General features: G+C 43.9%; 1 protein-coding gene across 1 annotated transcript in view; it reads right to left on the reverse strand.

The window, feature by feature from the left end:
• ADGRB2 (adhesion G protein-coupled receptor B2) overlaps positions 1-18,262 on the reverse strand; it is a 124,585-nt gene that overhangs the window by 24,070 nt on the left and 82,253 nt on the right. Inside the window, 3 exon segments of the mRNA XM_042440705.1 lie at positions 6,865-6,967; positions 8,187-8,290; positions 15,155-15,281. Coding sequence (XP_042296639.1) covers positions 6,865-6,967; positions 8,187-8,290; positions 15,155-15,281 — 334 coding nt within the window.

Raw genomic sequence — 18,262 nt, forward strand, 5'->3', positions numbered from 1 at the left:
CTTGGGTTCAAATCTCTGCTTGGCCATGCAATCCTACTGGCTGGACCTTGGGCAAGTTACACAAGAAGAAGGCAATAGGAAACTCCATCTAAACAAAACCTGCCAAGAAAACCCTTTTGGGGGCAGCCGTAAGTTGGAAGCAACTCAACGGCATGCAATTATAACAAAGTAAGCTGCTTTGAGTGCCATATTGAGATAAAAGTGACATCAATCTAATAAATGACCATTAATCATAGAGGATTTATATTACATTTCAGGCACTCTGCACACCACATATGAGTTACTACAGCCATCCTTTTAGCAGTACTCTAAGGCAGCAGTTCCCAACCTGTGCACTGAGGAGCCCTTTGGGCTCCAGGTGCTTTGCAGCCACTCCATAAAAAGGAAAGAAATAAAAATGGAATGAAATGAAAGAATAAGAATATATTCTTATATACACTCCTAAACGCCATTAACGTATAAGACAGAGGGTAGGCCTCTTAGGGGCTCTGCCATAGAAATAAGGCCTCTGCAAGTCAAAAAGATTGAGAAGCCCTGCTGTAAGGTATGCTCTAAGGCAGCTGTTCTCAACCTGTGAGTTGCAACCCCTTTGGGATCGAATGACCCTTTCACAGGGGTCGGCTAAGACTATCGGAAAACACATATTTTATATTATTATATTAATAATTTTATGGTTGGGGGTCACCACAACATGAGGAACTGTGTTAAAAGATCGCGGCATTAAGAAGGTTGAGAACCACTGCTCTAAGGTATGCTGATACCACTAGCGCCTAACTGTTGAGAAGGACTGAGGCAAATGGCACCGACTCTGCAGCCAGTATATAAACTCTGAACCAGAGGCTCAGTCTTTACCAGCAAGTTACTGTGCAATCTGGTTTTTCCAAGACATCCTCGCCTCCGACGCAGCATTGTTATCAACCGAATCACGTGGGTTGCCACAGCAACCAAGTGGATTAAAACAGGAGTGCGAGCAAGCTGGGAGGATGACTGTGAAAGGCAAGGAGCAGGGAGCTGAACGATGCGGTGAAGAAGAGCATGGAAAGGCCATGAAGGCGCCAACAACCCACGTTAAACACGGGCACGCTTTGCGTCGCTTTGGGGCCACTTCTAAAAATGAGCATGAAGCTCTGGTTGCAACTGGCCTTTGGCAAACTGCTCCAGCAGCTGGCGCATGAATGGGCTCATGTGCGCATGAGAGCTCCCTGATCATGATCTGGATCCCTGGGTCCTAGCCACTGTTTGTTTGTGTATGCTGATGTATTCAAATGGAGCACGGTCCCTGCACACACAGGGTGCCGCGTGCCCAACATGATGTCATTCGGAGGCTTGATTTCAAAGCCCCAGGCAAACTGCGCAACAGATCCACAGCCTCCCTTTCCTGCCACTCAGGAAAGCATACATCAGTTGCAAAGTAGCTTTTCTTCCTTCCCGCTCCTCCATTTCCCTCCCTCCCTTCTTTTCCTCTTTGCTCCTTCCCTCCCTCTCTCTCTCTCTGGATTTAATCAATCAGTGGCTGTATTAGGTTTACTGGCGTTGTATCAAACAGACAAGGTGACAACAGAGAAGGTTTGGCTCAGGGAAAGAGTGTCTTACTGATCGCAGCAGCTGAGCCGGAAAAAAGTTCCCTTCTCGAACAACACGGCCCAAAATACCCCAACCAGCATGGTTAGGAAAGGAATCCAAAAAAGGAACTTCCCTAAGCTCTTGCATAGAAAGGACACACATGCAAAACCCGAATACTCTTGGTAGCTGTGATCCAAGAAAAAATATGAACTTACCCGGGTTTTGAATAGCAGGGATGCACACACATACAAACCCAAGACCATGGTCCATTGAATCAATAGGATTTCCCTAAATGTTGACTTAGCAAATGATTCGATAGATCTAGCTGGGATTATCCAACAGGATCCAGACTCGTAAATCAGGTTTAGGTTATGTTTGATTCCCAATGGAACTGCTTCAGTGATTCAGTTCAAGTGCAAACCAGGGTCATTTAAACTGGTTCAAAGCGATTTGCAATCCGGTTTAAAAGGTAACGGGAATGAGGCCCTAGTGTCTCTCTCTGGACCTATCCCAGAAGAAAATGTCACATCCCTTGGCCATTGAATGTACCAACATTTTGATGAGTACGATACACTTGGAAACTGCACAGATATCGTCTGCTGGATTTACACATGCCTCTTCTTGTTCTCCTCGTGCCTTGAACACACTTTCCAGTCTGGTGATGTCTCTGGTACATCAAGGGAAAGTGCCACAGGGCAGTGATCTATTATGCACGAGGTTGCTTGCCAATATGAGCCCCCGCCATGACGGTTCAGCTGCCCGAGGGAGGAGAGAAGAGCGTGTGAGAAAAAGTCTGGAGCCGCCTTTGATTTCTACAAACTAAATTAATTCTTGAAGCCGGAGGGTTCACATTGGAGAGCTGGCAGGCTTGGAGCGGAGAGGAAGATGGGATTCTCACCTCCAGAAATGGGAATGCTAAGATATGAAATGGGTTCCTCCTCTCTGCCATTCCCCTTCAGAGTCACAGAGTCAAATCTGGGCAGGCAGAGCTATTTTTGCTTTCGCGGCTACGCTCGGTTTTATTCCCTCTGCGTTGCTAGATAAAGAGGAATGAAAGTTTTTGGCTGAGTGACCTGTTGGGCCAGGGACAAAACCTGCATTAAAAGAAATGGATGTGGACACCAATGGCGCACTGTGACTTTCATGTCAGGAGTGTGGTGAATCTACTTTTGGTAGACTTTAAAAAAGCTATTCCAGGTGCCAGACTTATTTCAGTGACAGGTTTCAACACCCTGGAAAGCTCCTTTAGAATAAAGAAGCGTCGAGTACAATCCAGAACATATATGACACACCCTGATGTAGAGACAACTGACTTCCACTGGCATTTGCTGGAGGGATGTAAATCTTTGTAACATTCATTCTCACAGGCAAGAGTAAATAAAAGTCTAATTTCTTCCCTCTCTTTGCTATGAGAAAGTTCTTAAAAGCCACACAGTTTTTGAAAACTATTTGCAGTTCAAGACCTCTGTGCAAAAACACACCATTTTGTGTATGGAAAATAAACCCTTTTTTGCATAAAATGACATTTCTGTGTAGAAACCACATTTGCAGAAGAAAAATTATATTTACTGTACTGGAAGCTTGTGTTCATGGCAGAAAGTGCCGTTCACTGTAATAGAAAATGTGCAATTTGTGTGCAGAATAAGTCCTGAACTGTACAGAATATACCTTGATCCTGGAGCGATGCTTTCTTCCTTAAAGCCAGTGACCCTCCAAAACCTGGAGTGCTGTTGCTGCTGTTTTTGTGTGCCTTCTAGTCCAGAGTGGTGCTTCCTTCCTTAAAGCATGAGACCCACAAAAACCTGGATGCCTTTCCCCTTAAAGCAGCGATTCCCAACCTGTGGGTCGCGACCCCTTTGGAGGTTGAACGTTTCCTTTCACAGGGGTCACCTAAGACCCTCGGAAAACAGATATTTCCGATGGTCTTAGGAACTGAGATGCCGCAATTTTATGGTTGGGGATGTCACTGCAACATAAGCTGTATTAAAGGGTTGCGGCATTAGGAAGGTTAAGAACTGCTGTCCTAAAGCCTACTTGTGCATCTATAAAGCACAAAACCTTGGTTCATGCATCTATGGAAAATAGAAGATCTTGGATACTGAATTTGAATCTAGGCACCGCCTCTCTCCCATAAATTAAAGTATTTTTAGCACACACAACTCCTTTTTTTCTCTCCTCTTAGCATCCTTCCATCCACCCACCCCTATTTTTTTCTCTTGGATATACTTGCTGCAGATAAGCAAATATTTCAATTTCTCCCCATGCAGATGAACATACAGGGGCAGGCTCTTGCACTAAGGATGAGTCACTTCCAACCAGATGCTGCTTGGTTCCCTTGCCCTTAGGGACATAGCCCCAGAGAGAGACTGAGAATATGTGTGTGTGAGAGAGAAATGTTGACAGGAGCTGCTGGGAAGACTCCTCAAATCCTGCTGAGACGGAGCCCTGAAGGATCAGATCAAGGGACTCTCTGGTCCAGCTTTTTGCTTGTTGCAACAGCATTCAGTTTGCCTCTGGGAAGCTTAGAGGCTGTTCCTTTATGTACCGAGATCTGACACAGACACCCTCCAGATGCAGATTCCAGAGCCAAACAAGAAGAAATCGCTGCAGCAATCTTGGGTCCAGAGAAGCTGGCCTGGCACATAAGAGGAAAACTGGTGGAGACCATGGTTGTTCCTCTTCTTCTTTCTGGAGAATGGTCAGAGGACAGGCTGTAACCCCCATTTTGTGGTTGCCTCCTTCCTTCCACTCCCCCACAAGCCATTGAATGCTGCAGCTACTTGGAGGCTGGGAGGTCTTGTATGGATCACAAGAAGTCCCATTCGAAACGAGACATTGTTGTCGTGTCCTTTCAAGTTGTTTCTGACCTACGGCAACCCTCTCACCAGGGCTTCTTGGCAAGATTTTTTCAGAGGAGGTTTGCCATTGCCTTCCCCCTGAGGCTGAGAGAGCATGTGACTTGCCTAAGGTCATCCAATGTGTTTCATGGCTGAGCTGGGAATCGAACCTTGGCCTCCAGAGTTGTAGTCCAACGCTCAAACCATTATGACAAGCTGGTTCTCATGAAACAAGACCTACACATGTTATCTTGAGCTACTCACATGTGTGTTATTAACAGGATTTTGGACAGAACAATAAAACCAGATGAACATCAGGTCCAGAATTTCACCTAACAAGGCATCTTCTATTCGTGATACAAAAGGGATGACCTTCTAAGTCAGTGGTTCTCAACCTTTGGTTCTCCTAACGTTTTGGACTTCAACTCCCAGAAGTCCCAGCCAGCTTGCCCAAATGATCAGGGATTCTGGGAGCTGAAGTCTAAAATGCCTGGAGGACCCAAGGTTCTCAGATTCCATCTCCCATCATCTCCATCCACTGACTGGGGTAGATGGAAGCTGGAGTCCAACATCAAGAGGATGATTGGTTCCTCATTCGTGACAAGTACCATTGGTCCTTTGATCACTTATCTTTTTCCTTCTTTGCTTCATTCTGGCCTCATTGCAATGAGGTTTTTTTGTGTTCTATGTAAAGCTGTCCATCCATCCATCCATCCATCCATCCATCCATCCATCCATCCATCCATTTCCTCAAAATGTTGTAATTAAATAAACAAGGGACCATGATTTTTAAAAGTACTATAATCATTATCAGAGGCAATAACTCATGGATCTATTCTTTCATGATAACTAGACACATCAAAACCCACTTTCTGATTGAAGGGAAAGCAACCAAGAAGTTTTAAATGTCCATCATAACTAGGCTCAGGTTCAGGATACTCCATTTCCCCCAAAAGATCAGGACGCTCCACTTTCCCAAAAGGTGACCCTTTTGGACTAAATTGCAGTCCAAATTTTGAAAATTGGCACATTTCCTTCTCGCTCAACAGAGATGATGCATTCGATCAGAAAGGACTGAGAGTGACACGCAATTACTGGAGGAAAGCATATTCAGAACATTTTTCAACCTCCAAAGCTAAATGCAAAATTCAACAAGGTTGTTTTGCCTCCTGCATGAGGCAAAAAAGGTGGAGCGCATCTCCATCACATTTCCCTGCAAACAGTACAAGAATCTAATATTTAATAATTCAGTTTCTATCTAAGCTTTCTATTAATGTGGGACCCAAGGTGGCTCAGAACACATATTAGAGCAACTGCAGCTTTCTTTTTCCTTTTTTAAAATGTAATTTAAAAAATTAAAGCAATTAAATATACTGCCCTATTAAAAATAGCACTAGCTGGAATTATTTTAAAGCATTTAAAACACAGAAGTACAGCATCCCCATTTAAAGATAGGGATGCAGTACTTCACTATAAGTTGCTTCTTGGAGGAAGCCTATTAGCAACTGAGGACTTATTCTGTGCAAAATTCACAGGCGGTTGTTTCTTGTGCAGAAAATGTTGTTCTCTATGGAAATCAACCACGTGTGAATTTTATACACAACAAAGAACTAAGTATAGGCTTTTCTGTGCAGGAAATAATATTTCTGCATAGAAAGAGTACTTTCCGTGCAGAAAAATGCTGTTTCCTGAACAGAAAATGTTTTCTGTGCAAACAACTATTTTGCACAGAATAATCTCCAAACTCTGAATATTCTCATCGATCTCAGATTTTTTTCTCAGCAGGGTTTCTAAACGCTCAAAAAGATTGTCTGAATATATATATATATATTAAATATTCTCTATGCCCCTATACAATAAATTGTCAATTGCTCAAAACCTTTTTACATAGCTTTTCCTATAGGAGACTACATAGCTTTTCCTATGGGAGACAGCAGAAAGGAGAGCAACCCAAACTCCTGTGGGAGAGAGTTCCTCAGACTATATAAAAATATAGTCTCTTCCTTCTTTTTTTTAAAGCAAACCAAACACACAGAGCAAACACAGAAAGCCTGGATTACTGAATTCAAAAAGGTGCAAACCAGCAATCCAAAACCTTATACGTTTCAAAATCATACGGAGCAAGGGCAATGAGAATTATGGTGTGCAGAAAAATCCTTTGTGCAATTTTCACATGTATTCAAACCCTTTCACCAATGCAGCTACGTTGTACAAAAGTGCAAAAGCTCTCACCGGGAGAGGATTAAAATCTGAGGTTTTCCTTATTCTTGTTCTCCTTTTCAAAACCCAGTTGAGCAGGGATTTACATCCCTAAATACAATCAGAAGCTATACCTTTCAAAATCATGTGGAACAAGGGCAACCGCAAATCCACCGCAAAAACACAGCACGATTCAATGCTTCCCAAGATGGAAGCTAAGCGGCAGGATCTGGAGAGACCTTGCCAAAAAGTTAGCTGTTCTTACCTTACTGAGCATCTGAGATTGCCCCACCAGGATCAACACATTGGAAGCCAAAATGGAGACACAAAAATTCAGGAGAATGATGGAGCGCTCCGACTTGATAAACCTGAAAAATATAAGGGGCAGAAAGAATAGGGAAAATCTCTTTTAAGAGATGTCCAGAGGTCGCACATACCTTATAGTATGCTTACAGGGAGATACAGTCACTTCTCCAGTCAGCCTTCTACATTTGTGGTGTTTCCTTTTGGACATATTATTATTATTATTATTATTATTATTATTATTATTATTATTATTAACCTTTATTTATAAAGCACTGTAAATTTACACAGCTCTATACATACAATCTTTTAGTTAGACGGTTATTTATGATTATTTATGGCTTTGGTTAATATGTTCTCTTTAGGTTCTCCAGTGCGACTCTGTGCCACTTTTCACCAGATGTGAGGATCTAGAGATTCCTAGAGAGAACACTTCTTTTGGCATTTATAGATCCTCCAGAACAATTCTAGGTCAATATCCAGCAGATGTTGACCATAGAGTTGTGCTGAAGGACCAAGCAATTCCTAGAGAGAACACTACTTTAAGCCTTTCTAGGCCTTCCAGCGCAATCCTATGGCCACCTTCCAGACACTGACCACAGAGTTGTGCTGGAGAACCTAGAGTTTCTCTCAGGTTAAAAAAGATAGTGATTTTTTAATTTGCATTTTTTCCCAATTTCACAGGGGCCCTGAGTCCAAGGGAATATACAGTTATTGTATTTCCATGTTACAAGACAGCAGTAGAGGTATTTCTCCATGGAGTCATCTTATGGTATTTTGTGGATATGGGCAGCTATACAAATCTGCCCTAAGATTAGCTTCTCATGTGTTTCTGATTCCGTACATCAAGGTTGGGCAAAGTGTGGCATCTGTTTTGGGACACAAAAATTGAAAACTTTTGCAATACATTGCAAAATGTGGCCTCCAAATGTGGTAGAAATGCCCTTCACAACTATTAGAAGGCATTTTGGGTATCTTGAACCACTTCACAAAAAAGGTGCAGCCAGCTGCATGTGTCATGAGTTGCATTTTGCTCAACCCTGTTGTAGTTTCTCCCATTTCGTTGGAGGCTTTAAAAATGCTATGGGATTGACCCATGGCAAAGCATACCATGCTACATTACAATGCTAATATAATGTAACAGAGAAAATGTCTCCATTCTTATGTTTTCCTTCAATTTTCCATTGCATACCTGGTGCGCTGGCACTTGGGTTAACCCTGGTTGGATCCGATGCCAGTTTCTAACCCCCTCCCTCTTAACCTTGGACTCCTAGTCCAACTTACCTCCAAAAGGCAGCATAGATTACTAGCAAAGTCAGCAAAGCCATACACGAAACGGCACAACCGATCATAAGAGGAACGGAAGGAGAGGCACCAGAGTCCATGGCCTGCAACAAAGACAGAAAAGAGAAATTGCAAGGAGATAGATAGATTCGAGGAGTCCTGGTCCAACACTCAAACCGTTAAACCCAACTAAACCACCCAATAATTGTTGCTTAGTGAGTCAATATAGTGATAAATCATATTGATTCAATGGGTCCGCTCTGGTTGTGCCTAACAATAAGGTTCGTTAAAATGTCTGCAAATGTGCAAACAAACAATCAGAAACTGTGCAAAACTTTAAGTGAAAACATACAATTTATTATTATTATTATTTTTAAAAAATAGCTGCCAGCGGTTTTCTGGCATATCTGCAAAAGATAAGCAAAGTGAAAAGATAAGCATATTACAATGTGTCACACGGAGACTTCAGGTATCTCTCTGCGGAAAACCAAATTAAAATGTCCTTCCCGTTCTGTGCAAAACTTTTGTAATCTCTGGCAGCAGAGAGAAAAACTTTCAAAATGACTAATTCTTCCTCCTGAGATTGAAATAAGCAAAGATTTGCATCCCTGGGAGCCTCTTTCAAGCCTTCAGTCTCTCAAATGATAATCCTTATTTTTTGTTTTGTATAAGAGAGGGGGAAATGTTGTGTATACATACACACACATATATTATATATACACACACATACACGATTATCAAAGTGTGTGAATCACCCAAGATCATCCAGTGGGTTTCTACAGCCAAGCTGGGATTCGAACCCTGGTCTCCAGAGTCCTAGTCCAATGCACAAACCCATAGGCCACACTGGCTCTTCCCAGTGTGTAACCTCTCTCCATTTGTCTCTTCTTCTTCACAATCACAGGTAACATCTGCCATCTTGACCATGCTCTTTCCTGGCCACGCATTCCTGGTTTTGGTCAGTGCAATCTTGGGAGGGCATGACAAGAATCGCATGAAGCTTCCTTGCATCCATTGGGATCACCTTTCCTTCTCCTTGATAACTGGGCATGCCTTTGGCATACCAATAACTCAGGAAAGGAAGCATGGACAAGACCAGAGGGTGAAGAACGTGGATCGAACTTGCTCTCTGTTGACCAGCCATTGCCAGTAGCACATAGGAGACCTAAGAGACCCAGAGTTCGAACGCCATGCTCTTCTTGCCCGTTTGCAGACAGTGCCAATTCCCCACCCTTGCACTAAGCACCCGAATGCCTGGAAGACTTTTTAATAACCCTTATAAATTTCAACAGGCTCAGCAGCCGGGGAGGATAAGAGAGGGGGAAGGAGGGCGAGGAAGGCTGCAGAGAATAGATCTCCATTATCTACTGCAGCAGTTAAAGGCACCCTCTGGAAAAAAAGGGAAGGCGTTCAGAGAATGGAAGCCGGAGGGTGGAAACAATGGGAAGACTTGGAGGAGGGAAAAAGGAGAACGGGGGTGGCAGAGGCTGAGTAGAGGGGGGGGGGAAATAAAGCAGATCTTGGGTGGGGGCGAGAAGGACGAGGAAGGAGAGGAGAGATGGCTTAAAAATAGATAAAAATGGAAAGAGTGTGGCAGGATTTCAGGTGTGCTTTTTCCCCCCTCCTGGATATGACATCCTTAAGTCTCTCCCAGTAATGTCCAAATCACACATTCCCATTGCTTTCCCACTGATGAAGGGACAAAGTACAATTCTGAAGTGCAAAAGCGGTTTGTACTCAGCTGGAAAGGAAAGGAGAGGTAAGGGCAGAATCATGTAGGCTCAGGCAAAAACCAGCTGCTGCAGACTTAGAATCATAGAACTGGAAGAGACCACAAGGGCCAACAGACTTTCCTAGCCTGTATGTTCTTCTCATTGATACATTTTGCTACCTGAACTGCACCCTGATGTTACTGGACCACACATGCCCTGGGTTTCACCTATGAAATGTTGGAGGGTATAAGAGTCCAGCATTCTTATATAATATTCTAGCTATTGCCTATGTAGTGACATACATCTACTAGGCCAACAACAGGCTGTGAACTATTTATGTCCTTCTCCTTCACATGTTCTCATCTGTGTGATGTCCCGGCCTAGTCCCTAAAGGCTGGGGACCTGAGAGAGGATCCCAACGGTGTCTGGTTCATAGAATCATAGAATGCTAGAATTGGAAGGGACACCCAAAGCCTAAACATCTATGATTCAGGCATATACAGAATACTTGATGTTTGTCTCCTCTTTTTAATTACGCTGTCTGTGATGTTTTTTAAATGTTCAACAGTGGCTGAATTCATCTTCTTCCTCTCTGTTTTTATATTGCTTACCTTTTGCATTGTGTTTTGTAGGAAGGATCACGTCTGTGCTAATGGCCTGTGACTGCATAATAATGATTGGATCTTGGATAGTGCTTGTTCAAATGATGACTTTATCATTGCTTTTTTATGGTTGTTGTTGTGTCACAATTCCCCAGGTTATTATATGAGAAAACTTCTGGGCCAAACTCTGAAAAATGTGGGCCTCACATTTCCTAGCATTGCAGTAACTTAAACCTTCAATTGAAATGGAGGAACAAGGTCTCTGTCTCTGTAGTGTGTTGTGTTGCACTGCATTTGGGGTTGATTTGCTTATTTTATGCACCAAGTGTGTATATGTATATATGTACGTATGTTCTGTTATATATATGTGTGTTTGTAGTTGTAGTTGTTGTGTGCCTTCAAGACTTTTCTGACTTACGCCAAACCTATCACAGTGTTTTCTTGGTGAGTTTCTTCAGAAAGGGTTTGCCATTGCCATCCTTTGAGGCTGAGAGAGTGTGACTTGTCCAGGTTTCATGGTGAGGATTTGAACCCTGTTCTCCAGAGTCATGCTCTAACATTCAAACCACTACATCACATTGGCGCATGCGTGCACACATAGATGTGCATATATATGTATATGTGTGGGTGTGTGTGTGTGTGTGTGTGCATATGAGACTTCAGAAGCAAAGAAGCCAGCCAAGAGCACAGCAGATATAAGTTCAAGGTGTGAATGATTTTCACTGTTTCCATCTCTGCAATGCTAAAAATTTGAGGACTAAAGGAAAATCTCAATGGTGTTTGTGCCAATTATTTTCTAAGGGGGAACTATGCCCTCATTTTGCCCCTCTTTTGCTACAGCCCTGAGCACCATGGACTCTACTTCATTAAAATTGCTCACAGGAGTCCCTTTCTTCCAGAGTTATTCCTCCGCCAGCCTTTGTGAGACCCCTTCCCCAAGCCTTTGTAAGCTCTTCTCTAGTCGTGGCCATAGAAACCATGCTGGCTTAGGTAAGACTCCCACCATCCCTTCCTGGGCTGAGGCAACACATGGCCTCCCATCTGTTTGTGGGTGGCAAACATGCGAGGGATGGGACTGGCATCGCTAATAATTTGGGGGGCAAACAGGAAAGAAACGTGTTCTGGAAATACACAGGAAAAATTTTGGCCCCATTAATACAGACTGAAACTCCCATCTATACTTGTCTATAAGTCAACCAAATGTATAAGTCAAAGGTGGGTTTGCCAAAATGATGGATTGTGATACAGTGCATGGATCGGTCAAGGGTAAAAATGGAAGGATATGTAACAGACCTGGAGCAATTACTGAAGACGGTCAAGGAGGAAAGTGCCAAGAAAGGCTTAGTGCTGAACATTAAGAAGACAAAAATAATGACCCCGAAAGATCTCCAAGAATTCATCCAAGATAATGAGAAAACTGAAACAAAGAGGTCAAACATTGATCAGAACCTTGATCCATAACTTGGATCAAACATTGATCAGAACAGAGAATGCAGTCAAGAAATTAGAAGATGAGGATTGGGAAGGGTAGTTATGAAAGAACAGGACATGATCCTAAAGTGGCTGTGTTCTGGAAGAGTTTATTCCTGATGTTTCAATGCCAGCCACATATCCTGGCGAAACGTCAGGAATAAACTCTTCCAGAACATGGCCACATAGCCTGAAAATCCCACAAAAAAACTATGGATGCTGGCCATGAAAGCCCTCAACCTAAAGATGGAACTTTGAACACTAAAGTGAGGATAGCCAAAGGCATTGTAGTCCCCATCACCATGTATGGATGTGAGAGCTGGACAGTGAAGGAAGTAGACAGAAAGAAAACCAATGCATTTAAGATGTGGAGCTGGAGAAGAATGCTTAGGGTGCCATGGAGGGGCCAACAAACAAATAAATGGGTCCTAGAACAAATCGAGCATAACTCTCCCTAAAAGCCAAGATGACCCAACTGAAATTGTCATACTTTGGACATATCATGAGAAAGCATTAGAAAAGACAATAATGCTAGGAAAGAGAGCAATAGAAAGAGAAGAAGACCACATGCCTAATGGTTGGATTCAACCAGAGAGGCCACCTTGAGGGACCTGAGGACAGCAGTGGAGGGCAGGAGTTATTGGAGATGTCCCATCTACAGGATCACCTTGAGTTAAGGTCAACTCTAGGGCAGTCAACAATAACAACAGCAGCAACAACAAGAGAGGATGTACAGAACCAAAGAAGAAGGATGCCAAAGAAGGGGCAAAATTCTGGCAGTCATAACTGTTTGTTCTCACTCTAAAGCAGTAGTTCTCAACCTTCCTAATGCCACGACCTTTTAATACAGTTCCTCATATTGTGGTGACCACCAACCGTAAAATTGGCTCCTAAGACCATCGGAACTATGTGTTTTCCAATGGTCTTAGGCAACCGCTGTGAAAGGGTCATTTGACCCCCAAAGGGGTTGTGACCCACAGGTTGAGAACTGCTACTCTAAAGGTTTGATGGGTGAGGAGGGTACCATAGTAAATGGTGGCTCTGCAATGTCTGAAGGAGATGGCCAGGTATGGATGGGACTAACAAAGGGATGAAAAGGCAAGGGTTAAGGTACAGTATCGACACTTATCAAAAAAGGAACAATCCCTTTCTCTGAGTGGAATGATGAAAGGCAAAAACTTAGTCCACGCCAGGAGAACGTAGAATCATAGAAGTAGGAAGAGACCTGAAGGGCTATCCAGTCCAACCCTCTGCCATGCAGGAATACACATTCAAAGGCCTCCTAATAGACGGCAGTGCAACCTCTGTTTAAAAACCTCCAAAGAAGAAGACTTCACCACACACCAAGGAATTGTGTTCCACTGTCAAACAGCTCTTATTGTTTATGAAGTTCTTCCTAATGTTTAGATGGATTCTCTTTTCCTGTAAAACTATGCACCAAAGAGCCACTGCCACTGCTTCTGCTTTCCAGTCTAGGATTCGAAAAGGCCAGAAGCAGCAAGAGCAGGTCACTGCTTCTTTTTGGTTCTTCCAGGATGGACTGAGCTCTTGCCTTAGGCCACTCTACTCAGAGGATATGTGAAGGAACAATAATGAAAAGTGGCAGAGACTAAAAAAACAGGCTGATTTATGCACCCGTAAGACAAATAGGCGCCTCTGTTATTCTAATAATGCCAATAACAGTACAATTGCAACTTAACAACACTTAATCACACTAATAGATACTTAGTATTTACATAAACACCTTTAGAGTGTGCAAAGTGCTCCACTGAGTATTATTTTTGGTGCTCTTACAACAACCCCACAAAACAGGTTAGGATTTATTATCCCCAAATCACAGATCAGGAACAGAGGCTGGAGGTTTGCCTGCCTAGTCAACTCACAATGGATCGGAGAGAGATATGAACGAAAGACTTTCCAGATTCTGGCCTTTTAGACCCGAATCCAAGTTTTAAGAGAAAAGAAAGGCAATCATCAGTGTGATTCCAAATCTGAAATTTGTAGAAGAGTGTGACACAGATCTGGGTCTATACCTGTAAGTGAGCACAGCCAGCCTCAGGGAGGTGGCCTACATACTTCTCCTAGTTTGGGATCTTAAACAGTTTTGGGTAGATTTCTGATCCAATGGATACAGATTATACCAAGGAAAGTTGCATCTCCCTGAAGGTGGAAACTTCATTCTTTTCTCTCTCACACACACACCCACACACAAAGAGACATGCACAAAAGCTGTACCTAAAGTCATCCAGGCACCTAACGTGGAAAAATCCAAATAACATCTCACCCCAACCAACAAAATGCCAAAGAACACTGGTCCAAAATCTGGGAACCAAGCTGGGATGATTTAGCTAGGAGAAGAGCAGACTGAGAAGTGGTACAACCATTACTTTTAAATATCTGTCATGTAGAGTCTGCCTAAATACCCTAAAAGCACCAGATCCCATCTCATCTTGGAAGCTAAGCAGGGTCAGTCCTAGTTAGCACTTGGGTGGGAGACTGCCAATGAAGACCAGGGGCTGTAGGCTCTACGTATTTCTGAGGAAGGAGCCGGCAAAGCTGCCTCTGAGGATTCCTTGCCTAAGAAAACCCTATGAAATTTATAGGGTCACCATCAGTCAATAGGTGACTTGAAGCCACACATATGTACATATCTTGTAGGAAAATGAGGCAAGCTTGTTTTTTGACCTGAACCAATAGATCCATGTTACAAGAAAAGCAATTCCAACTAAACATCAGGAAGAACTTTCTGACCAGGAACTGCTTGACTACCTCTTTATCAGAGTTTTTTTAAATAGAGGTTGGATAACCATCTCTCAAGGATGTGGATTCTTGAATGTCAGGGGTTAGATTAGATGGCCCTTAGGGTTCCTTCCAACTGTATGAAGCTATGACACTATCCACATCGGTAAGAAATCCTCCTGCTGCACCCTCACTGAAACCCCAGACTCTTGGTTTGGTCCTGTTCCTTGTTTCTAAAAAATGGGACCCCACATTAGAAGATCTTACAAGCTTGCAGAAGCCTCATGGACCAGAGTTATCTCATATCGGTTAGCCTCCTGCCTCCACCTTTAAAGGCAACCCAAATCCACCACCCCCTTGACCCACTTGCCTCGTGCCCAGGCCTCTTCCAAGTATGCCAAGGGAAAACCCAGCCTCCCACCTCTTCCCTCAAGTCCAGACTTACCAGGTCTTTGGGCAGGTGGGCAATGACAGCGAAGGTGGAGAGCTGGCTGCACTGGCACTTGGTGTGAGCCGGGAGGGTTTCCACAGTCTGGCAGCTTTCGGCGTCCCAGTTCCCAGCCCCAACCTCCCTGATGGATGGAACGCCAAGGAGAAAAGGAGGAGAAGATAAAAGAGAGGGAGAGAGAAAGAGATTTCAAATGATCACACACGCCACACACTCTCACACACAGCCCACATCCCTTTTCAGCTCCCTGCTTGCATTAACTCTTTGGGTCCTAAGGATGGAGTGCTGCATGGCACCTAGTAAGAGAAGGCGAGTGAGCAGCCGGGTGCCTGGTGCTGTCTGAGCTGTTTTGCCTTCTTTCCTGACCCAGTTGATGCCTTCCTCACTCCCCATCCTCCTCAGACAGAGATCAACCCAGCCCCCACCTCTCTGCTTCTGGCATAGCCTTGCCTTGTTGCTACAGACTCATCTCCCTACTGGGGAAGAAGATCAGGGAATGAGCAAAAGGGGGTGGGGTGGGGAGAACTGTAATTGCAGCCAGCATTGATTGCATTGGAAGGTTGATGCCGAGAGGGGTTTCGGAGCGATGGAGATGGACGGGGGGAGGACCAGGCCTGAAGGAGGTCCAAAGAAGGCCTTCCCCAAGGCATGCGAGTTAGCCTGCTTGCCCTCTGGCTTGCTCAACCAACACCCAGGAGATGACAGGAGCTCTCTCTTTTGCTGGAGCTTTTTCTTTTGAGAACTTGGTAGTGAGCTTTTGGTATTCCTGTTCAAATATTTGCATACTGAGGATGGAGCAAGCTTGTTTTCAGCTGCTCTAGAGAATAGGACATGGAACAATGGATGCAAGCTGCAGGAAAAGAGATTCCACCTCAACATTAGGATTAACTTCCTGACAGTAGGAACTGTTCAACAGTGGAAGATGCTTCTGCCTCGGAGATTAGTGGAGTCTCCTTTTTGGAGGTTTGTAACCAGAGGCTGGATGGCCACCTGTCAGGGATGCTTTGATTTTGAGTTCCTGCATGGCAGGGGGTTGAACTGGATGACCCTTAGGGTCTCTTCCAACTCTATGTTTCTATGATTCTATCTGCTGGGGTTCAGTTCCAGGTATCAAAATCTGTGGATGCTCCAAGTCCTGTGAAATACAGCATGCAAAGTTGACGTTGCACTCGCACAACTGGATGTGCGCCCTGCAGGGTTGTTATGGGCCTCACTTAACCTAACTAGGTGCAGCCTCTGATACAAACCGTAGCCTGTTGTGAGGGATATACTCTGGGGCCATGTTTGCACTGGAGAAACAATCCAGGTTGACACCACTTGAACCGCCAATGGCTCAATGCTCTGTGATTTGTAGTTTTGTGAGACATTTTGCCTTCTCTATCAGAGAGTTCTGGTGCCACAACAAATTATGAACCCCAGAATTCCAAGTACCGAGTCATGGCAGTTCAAGGGGTGTCAAACTGGATTAATTCTGCAGTGCATCTGAGGCCTTGGACTGGATCGAGGCCATCGGGTATGGAGGAGGAGGAAGGAAAACGGACTGTGGGTAGCTAGCTATATGTGGATAGCAGATGCAGAGCGCTGACAGAAATGGAGTCAAAACTGGGCCACTGAGAAACAATTAGGGAATATTTAGCACGCTTGGAGAACTCTGAGGTTTACAGCAGTACAAAATGTCTCAAGAGGGTGAAAAACCAAAGAGGGGGAGAGAAATACTGAAGAGCAACCCAGTGAAGACTGAGCATGCTCAACAATCATACAACGCCAAGTACTACTTGGAAAAGAAGAACAAAAATGGAAACCTGGGGGACAAGCGACCAAGAAGGGAGTGTGAAGGAAGGCATAACTGACTGAATGGGACCCTAAACATGAACAGTCCAGTGTGGGGTTAGGACACAAGGCACTATTTTGTTGTCAATTCTATTTGGTCTTCCAGACATTAGTGCAGTTCCCAGCACTCTTCACCATTGACTATGCTGGCCAGGGCTCCTTGGAAACTGTAGTCCAACAACATCTGCAGGATTCTTTCCAAAAGTGTATGTTTTGGAGAGAACCAACATGGTGTTGTGGTGTGAGCATTGGTATAGGACTCCAGGAGATGAGGGTTCGAATCCCTGCTCCATGATGGAAATCTATTGGGTGGCCTTGGGCAAGTCACACTCTTGAAGCCTAAGGGGAAAGCAATAGCAAACCTCCTCTGGAGAAACCTTGTCAAGAAAAACCCAAAATAAGTCTGAGGGTCACCATAAGATGGTAATGAATTGAAGGCACACAACAACAACAATCACTCTTCAGGATTCCAAGTTATCCAGCAAACTACAAATCCCAGGATTCCACCAGATGTGAGCCTTGGACAATGCACTCTAATAATGTGCAGACTTTATATGGAAGACAACCTTCACTCTGAAGGTTTGCATTAGACTGGATAAAATGGAAACAGAGGAAGGGGAGATGTTTGAAAGAAACAGTTGGAATACTACAAGTAGAGGAAGATGTCATTTCCATGCTTTGCCAATGACGCAAAACCATCTACGGTGGGGGGATTCTGGGCCTTAAGGACCAAAACATGGTAACAGGAAAGTAATTTCAAAGCACGGTGATGTTAAATTTTGGACTGAAACATCCAGAATCCCCCAACCAGTATTTTCCTACTTAGTTTCACAACACCAGCTTGACAATTTCAGGGTCCAGTGGGAACAGCAACATAGATTTCTCAAGCAATCGTCCAACTCTCTAGCTCTAGTTCCCAAACTGTGGTCTTCTGAGTATTTTGGACTTCAGCTCCCAAAATTCTTGACTGTTGGCCAAACTGGCTAAGGCTTCTGGGAGCTGAGGTCCAAAACACCCTGAGGACCAAAGTTTGGAAACCACAACTATACACCCTACTGGCTGCCAAAACACTCTTCAAACTCTTCAGTCACAGAATTCAAACTCATCTGACTCTGGGTTAGGTTGGGTTGGAGGGAGATATTCAAGATCAGTCAAAATGTAATGGGATGGTAATGGCAATCTTACAGAGCCATGCCACTTCTTCTCAGTTTGTTATCAAGGGGTCAGTTGGATTATAAAATCTAATTTCCTAGAGTGACAGGAATGAAAACAAAG

This window comes from Sceloporus undulatus, chromosome 9 (genome assembly GCF_019175285.1).
Source record: "Sceloporus undulatus isolate JIND9_A2432 ecotype Alabama chromosome 9, SceUnd_v1.1, whole genome shotgun sequence".
NCBI classification, from domain to species: Eukaryota; Metazoa; Chordata; class Lepidosauria; order Squamata; family Phrynosomatidae; genus Sceloporus; species Sceloporus undulatus.